The sequence below is a fragment of the Podospora anserina genome, chromosome 4 (genome assembly GCF_000226545.1).
Source record: "Podospora anserina S mat+ genomic DNA chromosome 4, supercontig 4".
Taxonomy (NCBI): domain Eukaryota; kingdom Fungi; phylum Ascomycota; class Sordariomycetes; order Sordariales; family Podosporaceae; genus Podospora; species Podospora anserina.
Genome location: NW_001914850.1, coordinates 1,623,643 through 1,651,507, shown reverse-complemented (window position 1 = coordinate 1,651,507; position 27,865 = coordinate 1,623,643). Strand labels below are relative to the sequence as shown.

Here is a 27,865-nt window from a genome sequence, read left to right as displayed (position 1 = left end):
AGTAGGTGAAGCAAGTGGGATCTTGAGATGATTTATGCAATCGAATCATGGAACTTGAAACAACATCACAGAGTCGCCGGTTTGATACCAACTACCGCATCTCTTCTTGACATTCTCCATCCGACAGTATTTTCCACGTCATATATATATCACACTATGTAACCCCCATCTACCGCGTCTCTAGTCAAGAATCCCTTCCCATCAACCGCTCCAAAATGGACCAAACACACTCTCCTTCTACCCAGTCTTCAGCGGCCAGCTCTTCCACTTCGTAGCCCACCCGTCACTCCCAACCGTCACGGCCTGCGGCCACAACTTTGCAAAAATCTTCCAAAACAAGTTGTCAGATTCGATCCCCCCCACCCGGTCCCGATTGAAAGCAATGTCCAACTCCCGGATGGTCGTGCCTCCCAGCCCCCTGTTGTCAAGAAAATACGTCCTCTGAAGTCCACGCCCCCATCGATCGAGCTCGAGATTGCTTCGAGAACCAGCTAGCCAGAACGACCCGTCCCACAGGAGATGGGGTATCCAGAACAATTCAAAGCCCCGGGCTCTTAGTAGCATTGTTTTCAGTTGGCAGGTGCTACCGCTGGCGCAGCTGGCTTGGATGATGGTGTGAAAGATGGCTTTGGCCAAATCAGAATCCACGGCGGCATTCACCATAGCTTCCATAATGTGGCCATTGGTGTAATAGCGCCCCAACTTACCAGGCGCAAGCTTTCGGCCGAAACTGTTCTGAAAATGGGACGTGGCAAACGCAGGGCCTGATGGTGGTCTATTGCGAATCACGGATCTCGAGGGCGAGGCATCCAACTCCAACGACAGCCTCTTTAGCATCTTGAAGCTACCACCGATAGCTCTATATCGATCAACCTCATCCCTATCGCCTATCGACCGCTTCACCGAAATTGACAGGTCCTCAACAGCAGGGTAGCGGTTGCCCAGCTCGATGATCTGTTGCTTTGCTGGGGGCGGGCCCAAGTTATGTCCATCCGCGGCATATTCGTGCGATACAGGTGCAAGCCACAACCTTTTGAGTCTGTGATTCGGAAGCCCCGAGATGTTGCCGTCATGCCCGGCTAGTGAGACGACCCCGTGGTTCCATCCAAGCAGATGCAACCTTTTCAGCTGCGCCAGGGTGCTTAGAAAATGTCTGGCCGCTTTGTAATAGTCGACTGCCTCCAAGTCTTCCTCCCTTAGTGCTCTGAGATGGAGGGATAGCGACGTCAGCAAAGGGAAGCTCGGTGCCGAGAGGCTCTCGATTGCGTCTTGGCGAAGAGGCGCCAACAACGTCAGGCTTTCAAGCGCAGACATATCGATGCGAGCTCGCCATTCGGCAACATGTCTCTTTTCAAAAGGTTCACCTCTTTTCATGTCACTTCTCGAACTGCAGGGCCGCGAAAGTTGAAGGTTTCGAAGGGGAAGAAGCCGAGTTTCTTTCCCAAGCGCATTCTCACAACTTTGTTCTGCCCTGAAAATGAAGGGATGGTCTCGTGGGACTGGTTCGGGATAGTGACACTTGCGAAGGTCGCGCAGGTTGGGTGCCAACCCTTTCGTCGTTAACATCTGATAAACTGCCTCCACCTGGGGGCATCGTTCAACTGGCCGTGCGTATGGTTCCAGGCACTCGGCGGGAGACAACCAGATGCTGTAAAGACTTGATGACCTGATGAGCGCGAGCTCGTGGGGGTCTTTCACCGTCCAATTGTCGAGACTTCGCAGATGCCAGGTTCGCAAATGGAGGCGTGCAATTCGCTTCTCGTGCACTACCAGCAAAAGGGAGGGTGGGAACTGGCTAAGACACTGAAACACGAGATCCGTTAGACCCGAGAGCCGTCGAACCAGCTCGACGACCGGTGTCCAAACGTGATCTGTTTGGTACATGTAGTCAAGAGAACTTGTGCTCGGGATGTCGCGAACGTCGTGTCCGAATTCGAAATCGGCACCCATAATCTTGCTCTGCTCGAGCTCCCATTCGGTGTCGTCTCTCAGCTTGGCAGGAAGTTGCCTTTCGAAGAGACTCCAGATCTTAGGCAGGGCTTGGTCTGTCGGAAAATCGTGGGGTGTTTGAACAAGCGGCACAAGACTGTAACGACGCTTTGAATTTTGAATCAGGGAGATGTTGCGAACCTTACCCCAAGCCTCATGACGGAGGAGAAGGGCTTCACATTCTGATACTTGTCGAGCGAGTCGAGATGGAGTTGAGACGTAAAATATGATGGTATGAAATAGACTGTCCTTCGCGCCTGCATGGGAACTTCTGCTGGTCTGGGCCAAGTTCCGAAGGCTCTCCAAGTCGTCATCAGTTCGGAGGTGTTCACAAATGAGAGTCTTGAGCTCCACGGGAAGCCCATCAAACGTAGCGCTCCCCATGTTGAACCGTCGAGCTTGCTGTTTGAGATAAGATGTGGGAGAGTGAAAAGTTGAAAATCGCAGCCGAGTTCGCAGCCCACTTCGCAGCCACGCAGGAGGATATTTAACAGCGGAAAGTTTGGGATGGAGCGAGCTTTAAGGGCCCGCGTGATGCTCTCTGTGTGGCAACCGCTAACAACGTGATAGGCGGTGCCTAAAAGTTTAATCGATTGAAACCTACGTTATCGCAATCTCTGTCTCTCCGTCGCTGCCTCGTATCCCATTTGACTTCACGCCTCGCACGTCAATCAGAAAATAAACACTAACCCCAACATCACCCCATTACACGAGCGCAGGAAAGAAGGCCAGGGACCCCAAGGTGTTTCTCAACGGTGGCCCTTGAACTCACCTCCTGAGAGCACCCTGTTCAGCTAGTTTTTCTCCTTCCTCCTCAGGCTCCCGCAACATTCGAAATAGGCTTTTCGACACCGGTGATAGTAACAGCATCTGGCAGTCACATATACATCATTGAATAAACAACCATCCAAGAATTGGCTAAAAATACCACCACTTTTAACATCTCCTTCCCCCGCGCTAATCATGACCCTACGCAAACCCAAACCCCCTCGCATTCTCCAACGCCATCCCCAACCTCTCCCTCAACGTCTCCTTATCCTTATACTCGGGCAACAGCAACGTGCTATAACAAGTATAGCTCGTCGGCAACCTCCCCCTGTTCCCCGTCCCCCCCGGTCCCAGCTCATCATTCTCCACCCCGTTCTTCTGAATATTAAACACCACATACTTCATCCCCCCGACAGGAACCCGATCGCTCGCCGTCACAAATTCGAGCAACTTTCTCTTCATGTCCTCGTCATACCTCTTCACAATCGACCAAAAATCTTTGATTGTCCGGTGGTGTTCATCATAACCAGTGTATTTCGCGTAGCGTTTTAATTCAGAGATGTCAATTTCCTGCACACCCTCGACGAGTGACTGAAGGAGCGAGGGTGTGAGGAGGGATAAGGATTTAGGCTGGAGGCAAGTGCGGAACCCACGGGCGAAAGCTTCGAACTGAGGGCGGACAGAGACCGTAGTCAGGTAGCGAATGTAATCAGCAATGTACTCGTCCCTGTTGTGGATAGTGACTGGCTTGGACTCTTCTTCCGGGTTGTACTCATGGGGAGCCGGATTGCACGAGGCGTGGGAGGCAGTTTTGGAAAACTGAGGCCACTCCTCCTCCGAGGGGGTGTGGGTGTCCCAATCACCGCCTTCTTCGTCACCCCCCGAAGCAGACGGCCGCATCTCCCTGATGACGTGGTGGCCAAAGGCCGACGTGGAAAAGTCGTACGTGATGCAAAGGTCTTCGAGCTTTCCTTTCGAGCCATTGTCATCCCACTGCTCAACTTCCGTAAGCGAGCTTGCAATATCTGGCCAGCCGTCGGCGATATGGCGGAGCTTGTCTACCGGCTTGCCAAGTAGCTTGCGGTAGAGAGCCTTTGGAAACGTCACCGGCAACGTCAACCCGTTGTAGACCGCAAGAGAAACAAGCAGCCCAATCAGCTCAAACTTCCACTCGTCCTCCAGCGACCCAGGCACAAACCACGCCATCCGACTTCTCTCATCGACCGTAAACGCACCATAATCCGGGTTCAGCGCCTCAGCCAGCGCCAAGCGGAAAAACTCCTGCTGAACACCACCCAAATCAAACCCTTCCTCTCCCGTAGACTCCCCAAGACGGACCTTGAGCGGCCTCAACAACTCCCTCTCCTCCCTCCTCCACAACTGGTTAAACGCGTCCTCGATAACAGCTTCCCTACGGATATCGAGAACCAAGTACTTTGTAGCCGCCGCACGCAACCGCTCCGTCAGCACCTCCTTGTGATGCCGCGTCAAGCTGGAGCGTGAAGCAATCACGTCAATCCTGTCCTGTAACGATGTCGACTCCTCGTACGACCTGCTCATGCGCGAAAAGTTGATGGACCGGAAATAGGTAACCAGAGTAGAAGGGTTGAACAGAAACGGATAGTCGAGAAGGTGGATCTTTTGTCTTGTTGACACGTGTGATAACCACGCGATGGGCATCTGGACTGTGTCGAGCCTCTCGGCAAAGTACTCGGAGCGGAACTGAGCATCGCCCAGCAAGAGCTCATGACGTTTGTTGTCTACAGGTCTGTCAGCATTTGACCAGGTCAATCTTCACAATAGAGGTGCTCACATATAGCCTGCATCAACGCCAGTGCGCCACCAAAAGGTCCATCCCCCTTGATCACAGGGGAGCCACTCCAGTCGCTAAGCATGACAGCCCTCGCCCAGTCCAGCAAAAGGATCGGAACACGGGTCTCATGCAGAGCCCGCTCATTGAAAGAAAAGTCCAAGACGTAATACACCGCACCGGCATGAAGAAAGTTTAGTTGAGAGAAGAGAGGCGCCAGCACATCAGGCTCTGGCTGCGAGTCATCACCGTCTAGGTCTCCATTGGATTCGCACAGGGCATCAAAATATCTCCTGGTGTTGATGGCGGTAAACAGCCGTCGAGCCAGCCTCAGGGCCAAGTCGTCCGTGAAGGCGTCCTCGTACTGAAGACACAGCTCCGTGGGCTGGTCGGCAATGGCACCGCTACGAGTGAGGCTCAGACCGTGCGACCGGATTCTCGACATATCATACAGCCGTTGGGTAGCCTTTTCTGGGTCAGATGGATCCGGTGTTATGAGTGGCGCAGCGGCAATCAAAGCGTGGAGGCATATCGACATGAGACGACCCGCCTGTGTGTTTGAAAGAGATTCCTTGTCCCTGAATAGCTTCGCCGTCGGGGATCGGGGCGCTAATAGCGACTCTGGAGGCGCAAATAGGCTTCCCGCCGCCATCCAGAGACTGTGGAAAACCAGGCTTGGGGCAACCCGGGTCATCCTGAGCATGCAGTACCATAGTGTGTGAGAATCATAGAGTTGTCCTTGTTTCGAGAACGATTGAACAGCGAGTTGTGGATCGCTGAGGACGTTGAAGAGAGTCTGTTCAATGAACAACTTCCACTCTAGTTTGAAGTTTGGGCACCCAGAGGCAAGCTTCTTGCGCTTGAGCATCTTGCCCCGGCCGGGGTGTCCGTTGTGAAACTTGGTGACTGATGGCGGCTCAAGCATGTGTTCCTCTGCTGTTCCATCGTCTTGCAGGACATCGCAGATGAAGTCGACAACGTCGGCATGTAGCGTCGATAGTGCCTGCGGAAGAACGCTTTCGTCGCCAGACTCTGGCTCTGGGTGAACCATCTCTCCGGATCCGCTGCTGCACGATCTGTCAGAGGACCACCCTGAGGGAACGCCTAGCTGCTTTGGACCACTTGAATCAGAAGTCCTCGTCCCGTCTAGCTGACTTCGCCCAAGATAGTTCTTCAAATCAAGGGTTTTCGGCGGCGGCATCTTCTCCAAAGCAACATGGTCAAAGTAGCCAGCCGATGAGAGCTGCGATATTGGTCTGGAGAGTGCCGACCCTGTTGGCTTCGGCCCCCTTGGCCCCCTATCTGTGCTACCAGAGTTTCCGCGTGGCGATCTGAGTAGCCCAGGGTAGGGGTCATCGACCAAAGAGTCTTGTGTGTAAGGGTCAATGGAAAGCTGCCGCTTAGGCACAGGAGGATTTGATGTCCTCAACTTGGCGTTGGAGTTGCGGCGGGGGTGTGTAGAGCGAGAAACGGCCGGCGGGTCGCGAGAGTGGCGATCATCTTTTGAATCTGAGTCTTTCCCAAGTTGTCTGCCCTTTGGTAGCAGTCGACTGTTAGCCGACGCACCGTTGGGCTGGACCCACGACTCCCTGGTCCGTGGCTTCCCCCCGTTATCCCGGTTAGCCTCTGCTTTTACTGCTTCGGCATCACGCCGGTCTGGAGCCGACTCCTCCTGGAAAGCTTTTGTCCTTTGCGTCATGTCCTCTAGCGCAGCCGGCGTGAGCCACTCCAACATCTTGAAAGCCACAGTACCAAAGACGTTGGCCGCAAATGATCGGTGGTCTTTGCTCACTGGCTCCTCCACCACCTCAAACCCAGGTTGCCATTTTTGTTTTGGACTTTCCACATCTTTCGCAATATTCAGTGACCTGCCTTTTTCCCTCGCATCTCCCGTTGATGGCCTGCCGTTATATCCATTCGTCCGTGATGACACCGGGCGAGAATTGTTGAGCTGTGGTTTCGGAGACGTTCCCGTAACACGATCGGTGTGCAACCGCTGCTTGGGCACAAACAGGAGCGAGTTGAGCGCAGCCGGCGGGGCCTTTGGGGTTCGCAGGTTGGGACACAGGCCATTCTCAGGGTTATCTTGGCTAGCGAGGTAAGTAGCCAGCGTTCTCGCGCTCGTTGTGTTGTATCGTTTGATCGGGGCCTGGCCAGCGGCTCTCTTCCGGCAGGTGAAGCAAGTCGGCGTTACGCAATGTTCGGCGCCGCAACCTTCGCGGAGCTGGACGATATACCTGGGCAGCAACAATCGTCAGCCAAGACATCTAGGTCCATTACCCTATCATGACATACCTCTGAACTATTTGCTGAAAGTTGTGTCTTCGACTCGCTTTGTGGACGGCATAGACACGCTTCGGGTTGTCGATGTCCTCCACCAGGTCCTTCAGCTCGCTGGGCGCATCGCATGGTAGTCTCGCGAAGGGGGCCTCCTCCCAGAGCCCTGCCAAGACGTCGAGGTCATCGGTGCTGCTGTAGCTGTGGCTGCTTCCGGCCGCTGGCCGCATGGTATCTCGAGTCATGACATGGAAATCGATGGTTGTAGAGTTGGGTGGTAGGAAGTGGACGTCGGGTTGATATCGGGATGGAGGATGCAGAGGGCTGGCTGCTTGTGGTGCGGTGGGCAAAGCGACAGCGGGGAGGGCGAGACACAGGCGATGATGGGACACGGCAGGAGGTGCAAGGGTTGGCTCAAGTCCTGAGCGATCAGTTTGGCAGCGGATGTTCTCTGAGCAACGTGAACAGGTAGCTAGTTTGAATGCTGGAAACAGAAGACGTTAGAGGGTTGAGGATGGTGAATGGCTCTCGGTCAGCGACTGCGGTGCGGCATTCGCACTGGACCCTCGCTCAGCTCGCTCGCAGCGTTACGCTATGCGGCCTTGGCAATCTGGAACCCGTGCAGCGGTCCCACCTCTAAGCCAAGCCTGGAGCCTTGGCAACAACCGCACGGTTTGAGTAACAGCACCTGTGAGAGTACGCCTGACTCGGCAAACGCCAGACTTGCTTGCCACCATCAGAGAGCTTCGAGAGAGTTCCAATCTGGGACTCATTTGAACGTTGTGTTTGGAGCGTTGTCGCTGCAAGGTTGAAAGCTGCAAAGATCAGGTCGGGTGGGGTTAGCTCAATCTGCTAGAGTTCCGAATCCATGGGTTCAAGGTTTGCTGGAAGTGCTTGCAGACTTCAACCGCTATTTTGACACTGCAAACAGCAACTAAACACGAGACCCTGGCCATCTGATTTCGATTCTTCCCAGAGCTCGACAACTTTTGATTCTTCTCGTTGCATCCGTCTTTCCCATCCTACCACCATCACCATCTTATCTTCCTAACGCCTGTGGTGGGGGTTGAACAGTCGCCCTAGAAACAAGGTTACCCTGCGCCGCTATCAATTTCACACTGCCGAAGCTCAGCGCTCATCACTTTTCAGCCCGCGACAGAAGCCCACCGGACCTACCAAATCGAAGCGTGGGGAAGCACCGCGGCGCGCGCGACTTTGCAGGTTACCACACCAACTTTTTGCCCACCACTCCCGGAAAATCTACGCGCCCAGCCATTCCCCTCCATTCAACATGAACGCAACAGTCAAACGCAAGTTCAACGCCCTAGTCCAAGGCATAGGAAACACCTCCTCCCCTTCCTCCACTCCCACCGACAACACCAACAGCAATCACAACAACCCTGATTCCCCTCTTTCAACACCCGGCCTGTCACTATCCCGAACAATGACAGCAGAAGACATCCTCTCCAAAAAGCGACGCGTCAACGGCGGGTCAACTCCCACACCCCCATCCCGATTCGCGACACCGCAACCCCAGCGCTCGACAATCCTGAATTCCAGCCCGGGAAGTTCGATTCGTTTGAGCAGTAGTAATAATGGAGGGCCAACAATGATATCAAACGTCATGCTCAGGAAATTCAGCCCAGCTCCACGAGGAGGGGCCTCAGCAAAAGGGGACACAACTAGAGAAAAGAAACAACCGCCTAAATACTGCCCCGCCGACAGAGGGGAGTTACTCAGGAGACTGGCCACGTTTCAGGAGCTGACGGATTGGACCCCAAAACCGGAGCGGATATCAGAGATTGAGTGGGCGAAGAGGGGGTGGGTTTGTCTCGGCAAGGAGAGGGTGAAGTGTACGCTCTGTGAGAGGGAGGTGACGGTCAAGATTGGGAGGGGGAGGGACGTCGAAGGGGAGGTGGGGAGGGAGATGGAGGCGGAGGTTGTGAAGAGGTATGAGAGTTTGATGCAGGGGGATGGGCACGGGCAGGGGTGTTTGTGGAGGGGAACGGGGTGTGACGATTCGCTGCTGAGGCTGCCGTTGCCGAACTCGAAGTGGGCGTTGACGGCTTTGCGGGAAAGGTATGATGAGTTGTGTCAGAGGAAGGACTTTTTGCCGTACGAGTTCAACTTGAGACTGCCGGAGGGGTTGGATTTGGAGGTGGTGGTTGGATATTTACCAAGGACGTTTTTTACGGAACCGGCACCAGCGGCAGAAGGGGAACAGCGGAGGGAGGGGGAGGTGAATAGGCCGGCGTTGGCGCTGGCGCTGATGGGCTGGCAGGGGTTGACGAACCCACGGTTGGGTAACGCGCCGATTCCTAACAGTGCGAGTTGCCATACTTGTTTGCGGAGGTTGGGGCTGTGGATGTTCAAGTCGCGGCAGATCAACCCTGAAACGAACGAGATATTGGAGCCGGCACCAATGGATCATTTAGATCCGGTAAGAGAGCACAGGTTCTTTTGCCCTTGGAAGAACGGCGAGGTGCAACGGAATCCAGGGGCCAAGTTACTACCAAAAGGAAGCAAGGAGAAGCCAGCTTGGGAAGTGCTTTTGGAGGTCCTGAAGAATGAGAGTTTTATCCGAGAAAGGGTGGAGGGAACGGCTGGAGGGCATCATGGGAGGAGTAAGAGCAGTGCTGCTGCTGTTGGGACGTCAAAAACACCTGAGAGACCACGGCCGACGACTGCGGGTGGCACACCGATGGCAGATGGGGAGGATGACCGGGATGTGCAGGAAGAGGATGAGGAGGCGAGAAAGAAGAAAGACCAGGATGTCATGAGCCGGTTGAGGCGGGTGAAAAGCTTGTTTAATACCAAGGGAGGGAAGTTGTCGAAGAGGCTGGGTAGTAGTAGGCCCGGGACTTCCGGATCAATCGCACCTGGGGAGTAACATGGAGGGCTGGCTATTTGTACGGACATGGAAGCGTTCTTGCTGATGAATCGTTTGGTATAGTTGCAGAAACAGCGTGAGGGCGTTATCGCGGTGTTTGTTGAGTTAATTGATGGCGGGATATCTCTGAAGTTATGCACAAAAGAATAGCTATACATACAGCTCCGGGTTGAAACTGCAGTAAGGAAAAGCCACGCGGTGATGTCGGTGTGATTTGAACTTGCTGCAAAATGTATCCAAGGCTCTCTTAGCCTCCGTCTAAGTACGTGTGATCATTTGGGTATCGCAGTTCGTAGCCGACATCTCATCAGCAACCTTGAACCTAGCCCTGAGAAGCCCGCATTTACACTCCCACTTGGTCAGTAAAACAAAACAAACCTCCTTCATATGTTGATCAGCTCATGCTAGGGCTGTGTGATCTGCGCGGCAGGAGAAGGGGTGATGTTTGGTGTATTGCCGGAAGAGGTAGCAGGCGGCACGGTTTCCTTGGGTATCATAGCCTGCGCGGGAGATAAGGCGGTTGATGTATGATTAAAAACAGACGCAGGAGGTTCCTGTGGCCTTGGCTCCGGCAAAGCCGCTGCCTTTCTATCGCGCTGGCTTTTGCGGTGAAGCCACAGTACCAGAGCGAGGCCGAGGCCGAGAGCAGCTATCCCGCCGATGACGGTGTCGGCGATGGCGGCAGGGGATATCGATGATCCCATTTCGTTGTTGCCACTGCCGCCGTCGCTGCCACTGCGCGAGATGCCTGGAGTGCTGTCTGGAGTGGTGTCAGCTCCCGCAGTTCCCCCTCCAGCGGTGGAAGTTGTCGCACCAGAAGCACCACCCGTGGTTCTAGTCCTCGGAGGAGAAATGGGAAGTTGCGATACGGGACTGGGGAAGCAACGCGGCTATTTCAGGGTCCTCACACAGGCCGCCATCTCCAACACCAGTGGTACGGTGCACGCCGACATACTCAGGAGGGCAGCAGAAATACCCGATGGCCCAGGGCTGTCCTTGTAGAGAACCCAAGTCGAGTTGGCGCACGTTGTCAGGCTGTCCACGGCGTTTTGCAGTCGCTCTCTAGGTACATGGTCGGTAAGCTTTCCATTACCCCGACTTGAGGATTCTAAACACATACCCCCTGGACAGCAGTAGTAGTTGAATCTGACGCTAAGGCTATTTGTGCTGTAGCAGGTATCGCCCGAGGGACAGCATTGAGTGACACTTCGGGACCAATTCTTCTTGCACGCCACCGGAGCGTGGTCCGGGCATGTTCCATCGTCTAAGGAAGGTATCATGCTATGGGGAATTCCCCCTCGATATTTTTGACGGGGCGTGATCCTCTGGGGGACAGGCTGAGTTTGTTGGCGCGACATGTTGACATTTGATAACAAAACTGGAACTGATGAACCCCTCGGCTTCTCGTGATGTTAGAGCCAACGGAATTTCAAAGAAGCAGAAAACTGAGGACTCCCCGCTTGAACTTCCAGACTGGTGGGTGTCCAAGCTGAAAACTCGCGTGATCAGGCTCTGGCTGAGAATCGCTTCCCTCAACTGGAAGCAGAATGAATGACCAAGCCAATAGCGCTGCTTATTGCATTACTTATCCCCCAACACCGAACCAAACACCCTCGTCACAAAATAATTGAGACACTAAGGTAGGCTAACATGCCTTGAAGGATAGTCCATAGGCCTTTAAAGATAGGTAGTTTATAGGCACTTCAAGATAGTTGATAAACCTTCAAGGATAGTTAATAGGCCTTAGAAGATGGTTTAAAGGCCTATTAATTAACTTTTAAGGTATAAGGTAGTTCCCGGTATAGTATGGGTTAACCTACTTTTGTGTCTCGATTATTTTGTGGCAAGGGTGCCAAACTAAAGGTCAACCAGTGGAAGAATGAGACGTGGTTACAGCTCTCGGCGCAGAGCGTGATACCTATTCATGATAAACAACGGCACCAGTGTGACGGGCCATAGCGACGGTAGGCGAGTTGTGATGATGGGTCTCAAAGAGGTTGAAGAGAGATTCAAGTCTTCTGCCAAAGATAGGTTGTGGCACAGTGGCTAAAAAAAGTGCCGAACTCTTAAAACGGAAGGCGACGAAGTGCCGTGGTAAAATTTGCGAAATGCTTGCGCTGCGTCAGCGACAGCCTTGCTGAAGACATGCTCTTACACAAACAACAAAGATATTGTCAACAGATGCCCAATCATGTGAAGACCAAAAAGACCAACTCATGCAACAAACATGTAACCATTTCTCAGTTCTAAAACCCCAATGCACAAACAAAGTGGCACACCCCCTCTATCAAGCGCTCTAACGCAAGTATGTAGCCGGATGAGGCGCCTTCTCCTTGATGCCCAGTCTCGCCTGAAGCATGCCTCTGTCCTTCTGGTCCTTCCACTCTTGCTTCTTACCCTTCACCACCACAGCCCTGTGCTTCTCCAGCTCGCCAGCAGACCTGACACCCAGACCGGCAACGTCTCTGCCCACCACCGCTCTCCCCCTGGCCTTGGGGTTGGGATCCCGCAGCGGGACAACCGTCTGTCCATTCCCATCCTCGTCCACGTCCATGACACCCTGACCTTGCTCGTTGGCCTTGAGCAACAACCTCTCGGCCCTCTCCTCTGGCGTGGGGTATTTATACAGATTTTGCCTGTAGTACTTGTTGAGCGATCTGTGACCAACAGCCTTCCCACTGCCGAGGTGTAACTCATAATCATCATAGAACACCGCGTGACTCTTCTTGCTGTGAGCATGGAACCCATCTGCCTGCTGGTGCGTCCTTGGTGTGCTTGACGAGTGGTGATGATTCTTTGACAGCCTCTCATACTGGTGAAGATGTAGCTCCGCGGGAACGGCGTGCAAATCATCAGAATTCAGAGACGACTCGTCAGAATCCGTCTCCCATCCTTCTCCATTCCCATCCTCCATGATCTCATCACCATTCTCGTCGACTGTAACTGTCCTGGTTGCGCGGTGACCACCAAGTTTGGCACCACCGTTCGTGTCAGCATCCTCCATCTCCTCATCCTCATCCTCCCACTCTCCCTCTTCGTCATCAGAATAAGTGGCGCGGAAGTCGTAGAATTCACCAATTTCGAGCTGTTCATCTTCGGTTGTGAAAGGAATTTGGACGTGGGCTTTGTCGCGCATGTGAGTCTGGACGGCGTAGGTGGTGTTTCTCATCTTGGAGCAGGTGATGCACTCGTTGAGGTCATACACGCGCTCTTGGAGGTAGTTTATCAAGCCCTCGAGATCAACGAGGTATTGCTTCTCCGGGATGAACATGCCGTGGGTCTTTTCCATGTGCTGGGCGTTGAGCTGAGGATTCTCGGACTCAAGATTGCAGAAAATACAAGTATTGATTGTCCGGGGAGGACCAGCTTGTTGTTGTTGTGAAACCACTGGGGTAGCAGAGGAAGGGGTAGCGGATTCCTCCTCCTCTTCACTGGGTGTCTCTGACACGGGGTGCTCAGTCTTGTGCTGGGCAGCGGCTGACAAGTGAGGGTTGGAGGGACGTCTAAGTGGGGAGACGTTCTCGTTCTCTTGCAGCTGGGTGTTCTTGATACCCTCAACCACCTCGTTAAACTCCTCCTCCGCGTCCGAATCAACCACAGAGTCTGTAGGGGCTGGCTCGCCAAGCGAGAAGGTCATGGAGCTGGCATCGTCAGGGATCTTGCCCTGTGGGCGAGCCGCCAGAGCAGCGACCTTGGCCTTGTGCTTGGAGCTGGTAAGATGGTTCTTGTATGCGCCCTCGCTGAAATAATTTTTCTGGCAAACTTCGCAAGCTCTCTCGAAGCCGGCCTTGTCCGCCTGCGCAGTGGTGGCAGCGCGGGCCTGGAGGACCTTTTCGGTGAAAATTTCCGAGGAGATGGGGGGCAGCGAGGCGACACGGCGCTTCAGGTTGTAGCGACTGTGGAAAGTAAATGTAAGCCTGTGAACTCCATGCGCCAACATGATATGACAGGGAGATAACTTACTGCCAGTCACTGCGCATATGACCCCTCTGCAAATCGCCATTGCGGAAGGCGACCTGGCAGGTATTGCAAGTGTAAGGATGCGAAGATCCAATATCTGCGCCAGGAGCAGCGCCTGAAGCAGCACGACTACCACTAATGGTCGCCATAGCTGAAATATATCTCGTTTCTCGAATCGGAGGTGATCGCAAGTTGGTGGTGGTGATGTCGCGCTCGACGGATGGCGGGGTTCTGGTCGAGTCAGAGTTTTGATGTCTCCTTTCTTCGGCCAAACCTGTCCGGGGAAAAAAAGAGCAATGGGCACTTCGATTTGTAGGTGCTGCGTGAGAGAAAGCAAAGATTCTCTCAGGATGTTTGAGGGTCGAGTGATGAATAATACACAACCACAGGCAAAAGGGGTATTAATAAGAGGCGGCCCGTCAGAACAGTTCCTCGCAATTTTCTGGTGGCGGTCCCCAATAGTGGGGGGTGGTCGTGTGGGCAACTGTGGACGTCACAACTCCTGGCAATGCGGGAAGCCCTGGGTCCAAGAGCCCCACTTTGTTTTCTAGAAGTGAACTGTGACCACCAGTTGCTCCGGTCAAGTCACTTGTTTACTCAAGATGAAGATGTCTTTTACGAGGCCCATACAGGTGGTTTCAACCTTTGGCTCAGTACTCGATTGAAACGGGCCTCGCCTAGTTGACCGGCTAGCTTTCTCCTCATTACAGAGCCAGTTGGTTACCTAATGTGGCCACCTGTGAGGAAGATGTGACACACCTCTCACCCACCAAGACAACGACCAAGACTGCGCAAACCATAATTGCATCCTTCTTACTAACATCATCACGTGTGAGTCAGACGCCGAGAACTATCGTCAGTCAGTTGATATGAAACAGAATCATGGCTTCGCAAAGGATATTTCGTTCACAACCATAACCCCAACTTCAGTCTCCTATTCTAACATCAGGTCTGTCACAAGATGCTTTTTGCTCGCCAGATTCAAGTTCACTTGTGCAATGAAAACACACTTGCAGGCTACAATCACTATTCCAACCAGCCAACTCAGTTTCGTGCCGTGAATGAATATCCAATGTGACAGGCTTTGCCCAATCTTTAGACCTGCTGATCTCAGCGTCATAATTCACTGGTTGAGCCTCCCAAGTCCCCGAGTCTCGTGTCTTGAGGTCTCCATTCTCAGCTCCTCAACCTCACAAAGCTCACCAAGACCCCCGTAGTCCAACAATCACCTACCAACCATCAATCCATACCGCAGCTTCCTCTCCCTCCTTCACACCATGCCAACTCCCCAAAGTCCCACCCCAGCCAAAAAGAAAGTGCTTACTCAACCCAACAGCACCACCACAGCCAAAAACAACAAAAGGAACGGGCTCAATCGGGATTCGAACCCGAGACCTCGCACAAGGCTTGAACTGGTTTCCCAAGTTCTGGATTTGTAAAGAAAACCCGAAGCGCGAATCATACCACTAGACCATTGAGCCTGTGTTGTTTACTTTACACAAACATAGCCATCATGATTGATCAATCCCCAAACCACCTTGTCACATCAAACACTCCCAAGTCCCAACCCACCACACTCCAACCAACACATAGCCTCTATTTTGTGGCAAAATTGGCCCAAATCTTCAAGAGTTCACAATCAAATGAAGAAGTGAGGCAAGTGATGAGTGGATTAAGTGATAGATCAGCGATATGCCGGTGTTGGTGAGGATGCACCCAAAGACGCAGCGACAACGGTTGATATCTTCGAGGCTGTCACATCATCACCACGATGCTACCTGCATCAAAGCCATGGCCAACCACTGTTCTTTCCTGCAATTACGAATGTCAGACGTCCGGTTCCAAATAGCCTCCATCATGCTCTTTGATGACATCGTAGCACATCCCATCGAACATTGCCAACTTCCATTCAACCAAGATTCAGCAGACAACATTCACATCATCATCTTGGGACATTCAAATGTTTCAAGTAGGTTCTTTTTCTTTATACTTCATACATACTTTACAAAAGCCCGCGATGCGCCCGCCACCTACTACAACCGACACACACCAGACAATCACAGAATATATGCCCATCCTTGCTTCCTTCCTATGACCATGATGAATATACCCATTTCACCCAACCCGAAAATCACAAAAGACCACATCCACAAACATATGACACATCATCTCTTCGAGGACCTTCATTATGTGATGATGATTCTCTCTTTTTTCATCGAGCCATCAAAAAAACGCGAAAAAACATTGGGGAATCTATGATGCTACGTTACTCCTTTAAAGCTCGTCATGGCCAGCGGGCTCGTCGTCCTCGCCACCGGCACCACCGGCGCTGTAAAGCTTGCTGGTGATGGGGTAAGCAACGCCAGACAGCTTCTCCTTCTGCTCCTCGAAGTCCTCGGTGGAGGCAGTGGCGGCATTCTCCTCAAGCCAGTCCTGGGTCTCCTTGACGGCGTCGAGGATGGTCTCCTTGTCCTCCTCTGAGATCTTCTTGCCCATACCCTCCTCATCGTTGACCTGGTTCTTCAGGGAGAAGGCGTAATTCTCAAGACCGTTGCGAGCCTCAATGCGCTCACGGGTGGCCTTATCCTCCTCGGCGTACTTCTCAGCCTCGGCAACCATGCGGTCAATCTCCTCCTGGGTAAGGCGGCCCTTGTCGTTGGTGATGGTGATGGACTCGGCCTTGCCAGTGCCCTTGTCGTGGGCGGAAACCTTGAGAATTCCGTTGGCGTCGAGCTCGAAAGAGACCTCGATTTGGGGAACGCCACGGGGAGCGGGGGGGATGCCAGTAAGCTCGAACTTGCCGAGGAGGTTGTTGTCCTTGGTCATGGAACGCTCACCCTCGTAAACCTGGATCAAGACCACGGGCTGGTTATCAGCGGCGGTGGAGAAGATCTGGCTCTTGCGGGTAGGGATAGGGGTGTTGCGGGTGATGAGCTTGGTCATGACACCACCAGTGGTCTCAATGCCGAGAGTAAGAGGGTTGACATCCATGAGAACGATTTCCTCAGTACCCTCCTCACCGGAAAGAACACCAGCCTGGACAGCAGCGCCGAAAGCGACGGCCTCATCGGGGTTGATGCCCTTGGAAGCCTTCTTGCCACCAAAGAACTCCTCAATGAGGGCCTGGACCTTGGGGATACGGGTAGAACCACCAACAAGAACGATGTCATCGACCTCGCCCTTGGCAACCTTGGCGTCCTTGAGAACCTGTTTCACAGGCTCGAGAGTCTTGCGGAAGAGGTCGTTGTTGAGCTCCTCGAACTTGGCGCGGGTAAGGGTCTCAGAGAAGTCCTTGCCGCCGAAAAGGGACTCGATTTCAATACGGGTGGACATCTGGCTGGAAAGGGTACGCTTGGCCTTCTCGGCCTCACGCTTGAGCTTACCCATGGCCTTGGCGTCAGTGGTGACATCAACACCGTGCTTTTTGTTGAAGGTCTTGGCGAAGTGGTTAATGACACGCTGGTCGAAATCCTCACCACCAAGATGAGTATCACCGGCAGTAGCCAAAACCTCAAAGACACCCTGGTCGATGGAGAGGAGGGAAACATCGAAAGTGCCACCACCCAAGTCGTAGACAATGATCTGGCGCTCGCCATCGGTCTTATCAAGACCGTAAGCGATGGCAGCGGCGGTGGGCTCGTTGACAATGCGAAGGACGTTGAGACCGGCAATCATACCGGCATCCTTGGTGGCCTGGCGCTGGTTGTCGTTGAAGTAGGCGGGAACGGTAACAACGGCGTGGGTGACCTTCTTGCCGAGATAGCTCTCAGCAGTCTCCTTCATCTTGCCGAGAACCATGGCGGAAATCTCCTCGGGGGTGAAGGTCTTGTCCTCACCATTGACCTTGACGGTGACGGCCGGCTTGTCATTCTTGGAGACGACCCTGCAAACGCAAGTTAGTGGTTGTCAGGAGCGACTCAAAAGTCATTGGGTACATACTTGAAGGGGAAGTGCTTGATATCAGTCTGGAGCTCCTTCTCAGAGAACTTGCGGCCGATGAGGCGCTTGATATCGTAGATAGTGTTGTAGGGGTTGGCGGGAGCCTGGTTCTTGGCGGCGTCTCCGACTAATCTCTCCTCATCGGTGAAGGCGACATAAGACGGGGTAATACGGTTTCCTTGGTCGTTGACGAGAATCTCGACCTTGCCCTTCTGCATCACACCAACGCAACTAGGGTCTAGTTAGCTTCCTGCTTCCCAAGTCTGCTTTTGCTCCCCCACACCCCGCACTGCCGATCTGTCAAAGTTGACACCGTGTCACAAGTGCTCGCAGTTGCGCCAAAGACCAGAGCAGCAGCGGCGGGGTGGTTCGAGAAATCGACGACGCCGTCGTTTGTGTAGAACTTACGAGTAGGTGGTTCCCAGATCCTGTAGAGAATGCTCGTTAGCAATTGTCCTGACCGCAAACCAAGGAGGGCTGTGGAGGGGTAGAACATACAATACCGATAACAGTGCCATATTCCGAGACATCGTCCGCTTTTACTTGCTGGACAAAGCCAGCAGAGAAGAGAAGGGCGAAAAACCCAATGATGCTGAGGCCGAGGGCCCAGCTCCGCGATCGACGTTCCATGCCGAAGGCTGTGTGTGTGACTGACGTGTAAAGAAAAGAAAACCTCTCGCTCTCCTGCTAGCAGGTGTGACAAAGAGTATGGAAAAAGGATGAATGCCAACTATGGGCTTGTCGTCAAATACCAATCCTACCAGCTGACCAGGTAAGAGAGGACGTTGATGTACCGGAGTGGTGGATCAATCGTTGAGATTGGGGAGAGGAAGAGGAAGAAGGAAGAGAGCAGAAGCTGACTTGTATCCTTAAATTTTCTGGTGGTGAATTGGGAAATCTGTCCTTATTCTGGGCTCTAGCCACCTCACACTTTAGCACTGGCCGCCAGCAGCCCGCGCCCGCCTTCCGGGCCTTGCAGGGCCTGCCCAATCGATTCACTTGGTTGGTTTGCCCCCGCTATTGCAACCTTCCATGGGAACAAAAGGTAGCGGTGACTTGCAGCCTTGAGCTGCTCCCACCAATTACCCCGCAGCTTGATATTCTCCCACGAGTCACTGTTACTTGAGCCTCCCCCGATTGTTCCTTTTTTGCCATCCATTCAACTGCACCTGAAGCGCGCCTAGAGCTCCGAAGCTCTCATCAGCACTTGCAAGATCATCCAATACGCTAGCTGATTCCAGATCTGTCTCTCTCTGTCCTCAACTACTTCCCCTACTTGATTCATGTGCTCCTCCAATGCTGTCCATATCCCATGTTTGCCTCTGTCTATTCACTTCACCCAAGTGTTGCTCCGACACTGCATTGCTCAACGTCCACCTGAAGCTTCTACACGATTCTGTCGTCCAACAGAAGCTTGGGGCATGGAACTGCAAGCTGTTCACTGGAGTTTCAATAACCCCACATATTGGCAACTCACGGACCATTCATCGGCACCAATCCCTGCCTGCTCAAGTGCCAGAGTGGCCTTTTCCCAAAGTTACGGCTTACGGCTATCCGCCTCCCGCTTTTGGTAGCGCCAAGACGCCCCACTTGTATCAACACCAAGCTGGATTGATTGATGAGGCGGCATGCCAATTCCAACGACATCTCTCTGTACTCAGGAAATACAACGTTGCTCAGCTCGAAGCATAGGATAGTTTTCTTGAAAAGCTGAGATAGTGTCTAATAATCTCCGCTCGTGGGGACTAATCTTTAAGGTGAAGAAGTCTTTTGAGGTTGTAAGATGTCTTCCTGCCAATTTCTAGATACCTCCGGCAACCTCCGACGGGCGAATTGTTTCGCCTTCTTGCAGTGGGCAGGGCCACTGTTCAGCGTACCTATCTTGCGTTGGCTTCGGGGTTTTTTTTAAAATCACTTACACTCACACTCATACTATCTAATGAAAACTGAGCTGCTGTCCAATGAAAGCTCAGATAATATCTAACATAAGTCCAAAGACTGGCTAGTAAAAGCTCAAAATCATTGTTACTAAACGCCTAGACATACAATTTATAAAGTAGATAGTATTTAATGAAACTTGGATACTCTGATAAAAACTCAGATAGTGTCTAATTAGAACTGAGAGATTGTCTAATAAAAGCTTAGAGACTATTTGATGGACAGAGACTTTATTTTAGACGAAGCCAGTGTGGCACTCCAAATGATAGGTGCAAGATAATTGATTTGGGAGAAGGCTGTCAAGTGGACTGGCACTGGTGGAGGACTGGCATATCATTCTTCATACTAGCTCTCCTCGATATCTCTCTTTTTGATCCATCAGCTTTGCACCTCATATATGGAGTGCCACCTGGGTTTCTATCCATTAAACCTGGAAGATTGCGGTGTGTAGCGAAAGCTACCTTATGTATTTAGCCTACATACGTCTATGGGCCTCTTCCACTCCCACTACAAGGCCTTACCTTTCCTACCTCTATTTAATGCAATATACTTATGTAGTATAACGCACTCAGTATAAAGATGGCGAGATTGTAAGTATGGGATAACTTCCAGGTTTCTTGAGAAGCTCAGATAATTCTAATAAAAACTCAGATACCGTCTAACAAAAGCTCAGATACTAGCCATGAAAAGCTCGGAGATTGTTTCACAAAAGCTCAAAAAAAATTACATGCCCCTCCTATCTAAAGATTCCCGAGAGATATCTGGTATAGCTTGCCTTGACAAAAGAAAACTGATTAACCCCTATAGCATCCCGATCTTGTCCCTCTATCGATATCTTGATAATCACTCCAGCAAACCAGCAGCAATAGTCTCCCCACCACTTCTCAAAACCACCCTCTGACCAGCCTCCAGCGGCACCTGATCGTCCAACTCCACTCGCACTCTGGCAACCTCCCCTGGCTTCACCAGCCTTGGATTCTTCTTCTTCACCCCACCGGTGGTCTTGTCCAGCAGCGCAGGCATCGCGATAATCTTCCCTGCCGAGTGTAGTCGTCCCCGGTGGACATCCACTTGCATCGGCATCAAAAAGTCAAACGCCAGCGCCTTCAACGTGAACGTCTTATCTTTGGGGATTGGCTTGTTGGGGTCGCAGATAATGTCGCCAGATTTGACATGCATTGGGTCGATGTGGCTGAGATGTAATACCACGCTCTGTCCGGCGACAGCCCAGTCAGCCGGGGCCTCGTCCACAAGGATGGACTTGATGAAGGCCTTCTCCGTGGCCGGCTGGACCAGAACGGCGTCTCCCATTTGCAAAGATCCGGCGTCAACACGTCCAGAAACTGTGGCCTGACTTTGCTGTGTGCGGAAAACCTCGGAAATGTTGACTCTGAGAGGCTTCTTCGTAGCTCGAGCACTTGGTTCCGAACGCTCAAGCTCTTCGATGAGGGTGGGTCCAGTGTACCACCCAACAGCAGGGTTCTCGGATCTTTTGACCATGTTGTCACCGTGCAGGCCGGATACTGGTACGAAGGCGATATTCATTTTTTGAAAGCCGGTGGCTGACAAGAATCCGGAGACTTGGTTCTTGATCTCGTCAAATCTCTCCTGTGACCAATTCACCATGTCAAGCTTGTTGACGGCCACAATAATGCGCGCCACGCCCATGCTTCGAAGTAGGAGAGAGTGTTCCTTGGTTTGACCCTTGAGCCCGGACTCAAAGGCACCCGTGCTGGCGTCGATAACAAGAACGGCAAAATCAGCCTGGCTGGCCCCAGCTATCATGTTGGGGATGAAGTCTCTGTGTCCTGGGGCGTCAAGGATGGTGAAAGCTGTCGTCTCTGTCTCGAATCGGTTCGTGGCAATATCAATGGTGACACCGCGGGTCCGCTCTTCTGACCCCTGATCCAAAACCCAAGCAAGAGCGAATGATGATTTGCCTATCGTATGGGCTTCTTTTCGGAGTTTCTCGACAGTACGCTGGTCAACAACACCAAGGTCAAGCAGTAGCCGACCCATCATGGTGCTCTTGCCAGCATCGACATGGCCAACCACAACAAAACTGGCACTCTTCTTTTTGGTGCTCTTCTCAAACTCGGAGAGAACGTTGATGTTTCGGCTTTTTGGAAGAGGGGTATCGTCGATCTTCAGCTCCGAGACCGAACTGGATAGTGAATCTGTATTGCTTGATTTTGACTTTTTGCTCTGGCCGGCTGGGGGCTTCTTTCCGGCTGTATCAACTATCAGCATCAATGTTAGCACCCGCTCTTTGTCGAAAGCGAACCTTTCGCTTGAGCCGCGAGAACGATGTCATCCGGACTGGGCTTCGAAAATGCTTCAAGGACAGACGGCGCGAGTCCCAATGTAACCACATCCTGTCGGATGGTGATGGTGGGGGTATGGCTGCTAAAAAGCGTCTGGGCAAAGGCGGAAGGTTGAGCTTTCTTGACAGGCCGGGCCTGAGCAGGCTCTTCGACCACCTCTGGTTCTTTTGTGATGGGATTGGCGCTCTGCTGCTCAGACTCTGATCTCGGCTCTGTAGGAATGATAGGCACACGCCCCTGTGCAGTTGACGAAGAGGTCTTGAGACGCTTGCTGAATGCACCTGACAAGGGCATGTTTTCCTTCTCTGTCGAACTGCTATTGACAGAAAGGCCCGTCATCTGAGCTCGAGTTTGTTCCACCTCTTGCTCCGACGATTTCTCCTGAGCCTTCTTCTTCCTCGCTGCAGCCAGTGCTTGGAGCTTGGTCATCTTTGGCGCCGCTCCTGTGCCTCCAAGAAGCCCACACCGCGATCGCGGTACCACGGGCGGAATCAAGACACTTTCTCTATCCTTTGGGATGTTTCCCCAAGGCATGTCGTGAAAGAGGGCAGGCAGGGATGCCTGGGGCAGGGGATATGAAGGGCATGATCCCGACACCCAGAAGCCCACATCGTCTTGTCGAGACCCCGTCTGTGATGAACATCGGCCGCCCAGTCCGTGTCGGTTGTTCTCGGCCCAGTCTGACGAGTCTTCAAACTCGCAGGAAATTGTAGCTGTTGCAGGGGTTAGGTACTTACCAGTGGGCTTCTGAGTGGCGGGCTTCGGTGCCTTTGGTGCTGGGCGGTTGATGAATTTGTTGGTCAGATATGTCACCGATTTGTCAACGTCAAAATAGTAGTGCCAGAGAGCCTCCTCGATTTGCTCTTTGGTGACCTTTGACGCCTCCGTGTCGAGGGCACTGCGAACATCGACCACGCCCTGTTCCATAAGAAGTCGATTCTCCTCCTCTTCCTGTAGATCCACCTCGTACTCATCCAGCACCTCCTCATAGTCCAAGTTGCGGATAGCTCTGTGACGCGACATCTTGTCGGTTGGTGTAGATCTGTGTGTATCTGGCTAGTGTTGGTGGGAAGTGCGGTTCAGGTGTTGATGACTTGGTCTAGGGTGAAAGAAATCTGAGGCTGGAGCGAGCGAGTCCTCTGTTTAAGTAGTTGTTTGAGTGGCGAGTGTGAATTTTGAGTTGTGGTGTGAAAAACTCTGTTGCGGTGTGAAGAACTCTGAATTGACGCCAATACAGTCCCTGATCTTGAAGAAAGTGAACCTCTCAATTAAAGTCTTTTGAGTTCTGCCCAGGCGCATTGGTTTGGCGTTGACCTTGCTTGGAAGCTTCTCTGGACTGTGATGGGGACAAGTGATGTCGATGGCGGGGTTGTCCTGCCGTTTTGCCAGGTTAACCCCACCATCACAGGCACAGTGCCCAAAGGCGGTGAACACCCAAATCGTGGGGCTCCTAGGGGCCGGGCTGTTGACAGCCAACCACAGGGCTGAGTCGGACTTAGATTCTGCCGTGGCCGCCAACTGGGAGGGTCAATTTTTTGAGATTGCGTCTGAGCTCTGGCGATAGCGAAAGCTGCCTAGCGGTGGAGGAGCAAGCCCAGGAGCCCTGTTTATTGACCAACCTCTGGAAACCGTCTCGGAAGCCAGCACCACCACGACCCTGACCTTGGCGCATCTTCCTACAAGAGACAAACAAACAATCCTTCAAGATGGCGATGAGTATGTCCAGAAGCACCCTTGCCGCTTTATTCCTAAGAAGACCCCAGCGTGCTAACTACCCGGCTTATAGATTTGGACTTGTCGAACGGTATGCGACGACACCTTCCCCGGGGTACGGTCACCGCGTTACTGACGGATGCATACCACAGCGGCGGTGATGAAAGATGAACAGGGACGGCCTTTCATTGTAGTCAGAGAGTCAGTACCGCCCTCGATTCTTTCAAGTCCAACACATCCTCCCCCACGTTGCCCCGCTAATACCCCTTTTCAGTCAGGGCAAGAAGAAGCGCCAGTATGGCAACGAAGCCGTCAAGTCCCACATCCTCGCTGCCCGCACCGTTGCGAACATCGTCAAGACCTCGTTAGGCCCCCGTGGTCTCGACAAGATCCTCATCTCCCCCGACGGCGATATCACAGTAACGAACGATGGCGCGACCATCCTGCAGCAGATGGAGATTACAAACCACGTAGCCAAGCTGCTTGTGGAGCTTTCCAAGTCCCAGGACGACGAAATCGGTGACGGCACCACTGGTGTTGTCGTCCTCGCCGGTGCTCTCCTCGAACAGGCCGCCGAGCTCATCGACAAGGGTATCCACCCCATCCGCATCGCCGATGGTTACGATCAGGCCTGCGACATTGCCGTAGCGGAACTCGACAGAATTTCCGATGTTATTGAGTTTGACAAGGAGAACACAGAGAACCTGACCAAGGTTGCGAGAACAAGTTTGGGCAGCAAGATTGTTTCCAAGGCTCACGATCAGTTTGCCAAGATCGCCGTAGATGCGGTCTTGTCTGTGGCGGATCTGGAACGGAAGGATGTCGACTTTGAGCTGATCAAGATGGACGGCAAGGTCGGCGGCTCTCTTGAGGACACACTCCTCGTCAAGGGTGTTATTGTCGACAAGGACTTCTCACACCCACAGATGCCCTCCGAGGTCCGGGACGCCAAGATCGCCATTCTGACGTGCGCGTTCGAGCCCCCCAAGCCCAAGACCAAGCACAAGTTGGAGATCAGCAGCGTCGAGGAGTTCAAGAAGCTGCAAAGCTACGAGCGCGAGAAGTTCGTCGAGATGATTCAACAAATAAAGGATGCCGGTGCCAATCTGGCCATTTGCCAGTGGGGTTTCGACGACGAGGCCAACCATCTCCTCCTCCAGAACGAGCTCCCCGCCGTAAGATGGGTTGGTGGCCCAGAGATTGAGCTGATTGCCATTGCGACAAACGGCCGTATTGTTCCCAGATTCGAGGACCTTAAGCCAGAGAAGCTTGGCACCGCTGGTATCGTCAGAGAAATGACCTTTGGCACTACAAGGGAAAAGATGCTTGTTATCGAGGAGTGTGCCAACACTCGTGCGGTAACAGTCTTTGTTAGGGGCAGCAACAAGATGGTATGTACATTCTCTAGAGATCTTTACCGAGAACCGGATTTCAACTAACACTCCCATAGATTATCGATGAGGCCAAGCGCTCCCTCCACGATGCCCTTTGCGTCGTAAGGAACCTTGTCCGTGACAACCGCGTTGTCTATGGTGGTGGTTCCGCCGAAATTGCATGCTCTCTGGCCGTTGAGGACGAGGCTGTCAAGACCCCCGGTCTCGAGCAATACGCCATGCGCGCCTTCGCCGAGGCTCTTGATGCCATCCCCATGGCCCTTGCCGAGAACAGCGGTCTCAACCCTATTGCCACTCTTGCCGAGGTCAAGTCTCAACAGGTCAAGGACCCATCTGGCCGTGGCCGTCTGGGTGTGGACTGCATGGGCCGCGGGTCCAACAACATGAAGGAGGCGTTTGTTATTGACCCATTGATTGGAAAGAAGCAGCAGCTCATGTTGGCGACACAGCTGTGCCGCATGGTGCTCAAGGTGAACAATGTTATCATCTCGGGCTCAGGGGAGGATGACTTTTAAGATGGGCGGAGTACATATAAAAGCTTAGACATGCTGAGATACCTACAATGCTGAGAGGGTTGTAATGACTATGTTGATTGCTCTTAATAGGTTTGTAGTACTGGATTAGGTCTGGGAAAAGCTTACCCTTGAGGCTTTTATGGTGTTGTGCGTTTCTACCAGGGCGTCCTTCCGGCAGGAATCTTGTGAGGGAGTGAGGTTGAGTGCATGGGGGCCTGTTAAAGTTCCCATGTGAGTTGAGCTATATCCTACCACCCTTACCACAAAATAATGAGATACTAAAGTAGGTTAACATGCCTTGAAGGATAGTCTATAGGCCTTTAAAAGATAGTTTATAGGCTTTTAAAGATAATTTGTAGGCCTTTAACGATAGTTACTAGGCTTTAAAAGATCGTTTAAAGGCCTATTAATTTACTTTCAAAGTATAGTTCATAGTATAATATGGGTTAACCTACTTTTGTGTGTCAAACTATTTTGTGGCGAGGGTACCTACAACGCCAGAGCTTAGTGTCCGAGCTTCTGGACCATCTGATCCCAGCTTTATCTGAGCATCTACAAGTCATATCCCATGATTCTAATTAAATCATCTATTAAATCATCTCAGCTTAAACTCACGGCACCTTATACATCGTCATCTTCTCTCAGCCTGCCATCGCAACCCTAACCCTTGCTTACCTTCCATCAGCGCCAACGTCCAACAACGCGCAAGCAAGTGGAAGTATTCGTACTTATCTTTCTGCACAGCCCCTGGATTTGATAATGTTCGGTGGCGTATGGCACTTCCTCTAGTTTTACACAGCCCAAAACACGCGTCATTCGGCCCCATCCCTTTAATGTGGTCGTGCTGACCAAACCCTTGAAGAGCGTCGAGTCCACGACAACCCCAGCCGCATCATCAGAAGGGGAGAATGTCCAAGGCCGACTTTTTATAACACCCTTTTTATGTAAAGAATTTGAGAATATACCCTTGACGAAGAGCCACTTGTGCATCATCAAACAAGGATGGACGACCACCACCCATCACCAATCTCTGACCACTGGGTTCCCTGCTCGACATGTTCCCCTGGAGGTGTCCCCGAATCAGCAAAAGACTCATCCGGGCCAGAGACAGCACCGGTATCAACCCCACATACCGGCACACCCCACACCAAAGAACCAGGAACCCGAGCCCGCCGAAAGCCAATCCCGCGAAAGGGACACACAAAGTCCCGGCTGGGTTGCTTCCACTGCAAGAGGCGAAAGGTCAAATGCCAGGAGACGATCCCCTCCTGCTCGAACTGCGCGAGGGTCGGACTGGTGTGTGAGTACCCTGAGCGGCCGAGAATGGCGTCGGCGTTTTCGGCTTCGGTGATGACGGTGGTCCCAACGAACAGCTTGCAGTCATCGACGGCTACGGTGTTTACGCAGGAGGATATGAGGTACTTTCATCACTTTTTGGTGACTGCGTACCCGCCTTTGCCGATACAGGGGGATCAGATTTGGATGCAGACGGCGTGTTTGTCGCATAGCGTAAGCTCTCAAACTTGGAGAACCCTCGGGAGTATCTTACGCTGACTGGGCACCAGTATGATTATCTTATGCATGCCATGCTTGGGCTGGCGGCGTCACATCTTGATTTGCATGGGGGGAATTGCTCTTCGCAAGCGCTGGCTCACCGTGTCAAGGCGATACAGTCTCTTAACGACAGTTTGAGTAAGCCTTGCTCTTCACAGGCTGAGGGGGATGCGAGGTTTGCTGCTATGATGGCTTTGGCGTTTCAAGCGAGCTGTATGGCTGAGGGTATGCCTGAGTTTCTCGCCATGTCTAGGGGGTGTCATATTATTGCAAATACCGCTATGGGCAGCATGAAGAACTCGTTGTTCCGTGAGTTTACACAGGAAGGGTACTGTGATAGCGTTCGACGAGTCATTGGGATCGTTCCTTTGGATTTGAGCGAGGATGAGGAGATTCTCATTGGTGACTTTTTGAAGTCTCTGAGGGCACTCGGACCTCTGTGTAAGAGCCCGTTGGAGGTCAAGTTCTTGGCTTCAACAGAGGCAATTGCAAAAGCTGCCAGGACGTCGGCGTCAGAAGGTCAGTACCAGTCCGGTCTTTCTGGGAGAGATCAAATGCTGACTTGCTACCTATACAGCCTTTTCTCAGTTTGCCGCCCTGTATTCCTTATTCAACCACTCCAGCAATGAAGAGTTCGCCCCCTTTATCGACCCCAACAACCATCCAGCCCAACTGCTCTTCATCCACTTTGTTCTCATCGAGTTTGCCATCGGGCACATTGCTCTCACTACGTGCAACAAAGGTGGGCGTTTTGCCTATCGAAAAAGAACCTGCATTGCTTGGATGGAGAAGCT

General features: G+C 52.5%; 9 protein-coding genes across 9 annotated transcripts, besides 1 other annotated feature; 3 read left to right on the top strand and 6 right to left on the bottom strand.

The window, feature by feature from the left end:
- Nucleotides 1–237: 237 nt before the first annotated feature.
- PODANS_4_6380 (uncharacterized protein) lies at nucleotides 238–1,950 on the bottom strand (the record flags this gene model as incomplete). The annotated part of the gene is made up of 1 exon (XM_001906169.1): nucleotides 238–1,950. The coding sequence occupies one exon, from the start codon at nucleotides 1,948–1,950 to the stop codon at nucleotides 238–240; it is 1,713 nt and encodes a 570-aa protein (XP_001906204.1).
- Nucleotides 1,951–2,958: 1,008 nt separating this feature from the next.
- On the bottom strand, nucleotides 2,959–7,089 carry PODANS_4_6390 (uncharacterized protein; the record flags this gene model as incomplete). The annotated part of the gene is made up of 3 exons (XM_001906168.1): nucleotides 2,959–4,500; nucleotides 4,626–6,804; nucleotides 6,863–7,089. The coding sequence occupies 3 exons, from the start codon at nucleotides 7,087–7,089 to the stop codon at nucleotides 2,959–2,961; spliced, it is 3,948 nt and encodes a 1,315-aa protein (XP_001906203.1).
- A 1,046-nt stretch (nucleotides 7,090–8,135) lies between these two features.
- On the top strand, nucleotides 8,136–9,734 carry PODANS_4_6400 (uncharacterized protein; the record flags this gene model as incomplete). The annotated part of the gene is made up of 1 exon (XM_001906167.1): nucleotides 8,136–9,734. The coding sequence occupies one exon, from the start codon at nucleotides 8,136–8,138 to the stop codon at nucleotides 9,732–9,734; it is 1,599 nt and encodes a 532-aa protein (XP_001906202.1).
- A 404-nt stretch (nucleotides 9,735–10,138) lies between these two features.
- Nucleotides 10,139–10,438, bottom strand: PODANS_4_6405 (uncharacterized protein; the record flags this gene model as incomplete). The annotated part of the gene is made up of 1 exon (XM_001906166.1): nucleotides 10,139–10,438. One exon carries the CDS (start codon nucleotides 10,436–10,438, stop codon nucleotides 10,139–10,141), a length of 300 nt encoding a protein of 99 aa, XP_001906201.1.
- Nucleotides 10,439–12,030: 1,592 nt separating this feature from the next.
- On the bottom strand, nucleotides 12,031–13,843 carry PODANS_4_6410 (uncharacterized protein; the record flags this gene model as incomplete). The annotated part of the gene is made up of 2 exons (XM_001906165.1): nucleotides 12,031–13,630; nucleotides 13,698–13,843. 2 exons carry the CDS (start codon nucleotides 13,841–13,843, stop codon nucleotides 12,031–12,033), a joined length of 1,746 nt encoding a protein of 581 aa, XP_001906200.1.
- Nucleotides 13,844–15,061: 1,218 nt separating this feature from the next.
- Nucleotides 15,062–15,175, bottom strand: a tRNA (tRNA-Pro).
- Nucleotides 15,176–15,968: 793 nt separating this feature from the next.
- PODANS_4_6420 (uncharacterized protein) lies at nucleotides 15,969–18,263 on the bottom strand (the record flags this gene model as incomplete). Its single annotated transcript, XM_001906164.1, has 4 exons — nucleotides 15,969–17,577; nucleotides 17,634–17,864; nucleotides 18,042–18,061; nucleotides 18,132–18,263. 4 exons carry the CDS (start codon nucleotides 18,261–18,263, stop codon nucleotides 15,969–15,971), a joined length of 1,992 nt encoding a protein of 663 aa, XP_001906199.1.
- A 2,151-nt stretch (nucleotides 18,264–20,414) lies between these two features.
- PODANS_4_6430 (uncharacterized protein) lies at nucleotides 20,415–22,918 on the bottom strand (the record flags this gene model as incomplete). Its single annotated transcript, XM_001906163.1, has 2 exons — nucleotides 20,415–21,802; nucleotides 21,856–22,918. The coding sequence occupies 2 exons, from the start codon at nucleotides 22,916–22,918 to the stop codon at nucleotides 20,415–20,417; spliced, it is 2,451 nt and encodes an 816-aa protein (XP_001906198.1).
- A 683-nt stretch (nucleotides 22,919–23,601) lies between these two features.
- PODANS_4_6440 (uncharacterized protein) lies at nucleotides 23,602–25,517 on the top strand (the record flags this gene model as incomplete). Its single annotated transcript, XM_001906162.1, has 5 exons — nucleotides 23,602–23,611; nucleotides 23,682–23,699; nucleotides 23,761–23,809; nucleotides 23,883–24,999; nucleotides 25,059–25,517. 5 exons carry the CDS (start codon nucleotides 23,602–23,604, stop codon nucleotides 25,515–25,517), a joined length of 1,653 nt encoding a protein of 550 aa, XP_001906197.1.
- A 1,002-nt stretch (nucleotides 25,518–26,519) lies between these two features.
- On the top strand, nucleotides 26,520–27,700 carry PODANS_4_6450 (uncharacterized protein; the record flags this gene model as incomplete). The annotated part of the gene is made up of 2 exons (XM_001906161.1): nucleotides 26,520–26,954; nucleotides 27,077–27,700. 2 exons carry the CDS (start codon nucleotides 26,520–26,522, stop codon nucleotides 27,698–27,700), a joined length of 1,059 nt encoding a protein of 352 aa, XP_001906196.1.
- Nucleotides 27,701–27,865: the final 165 nt, after the last annotated feature.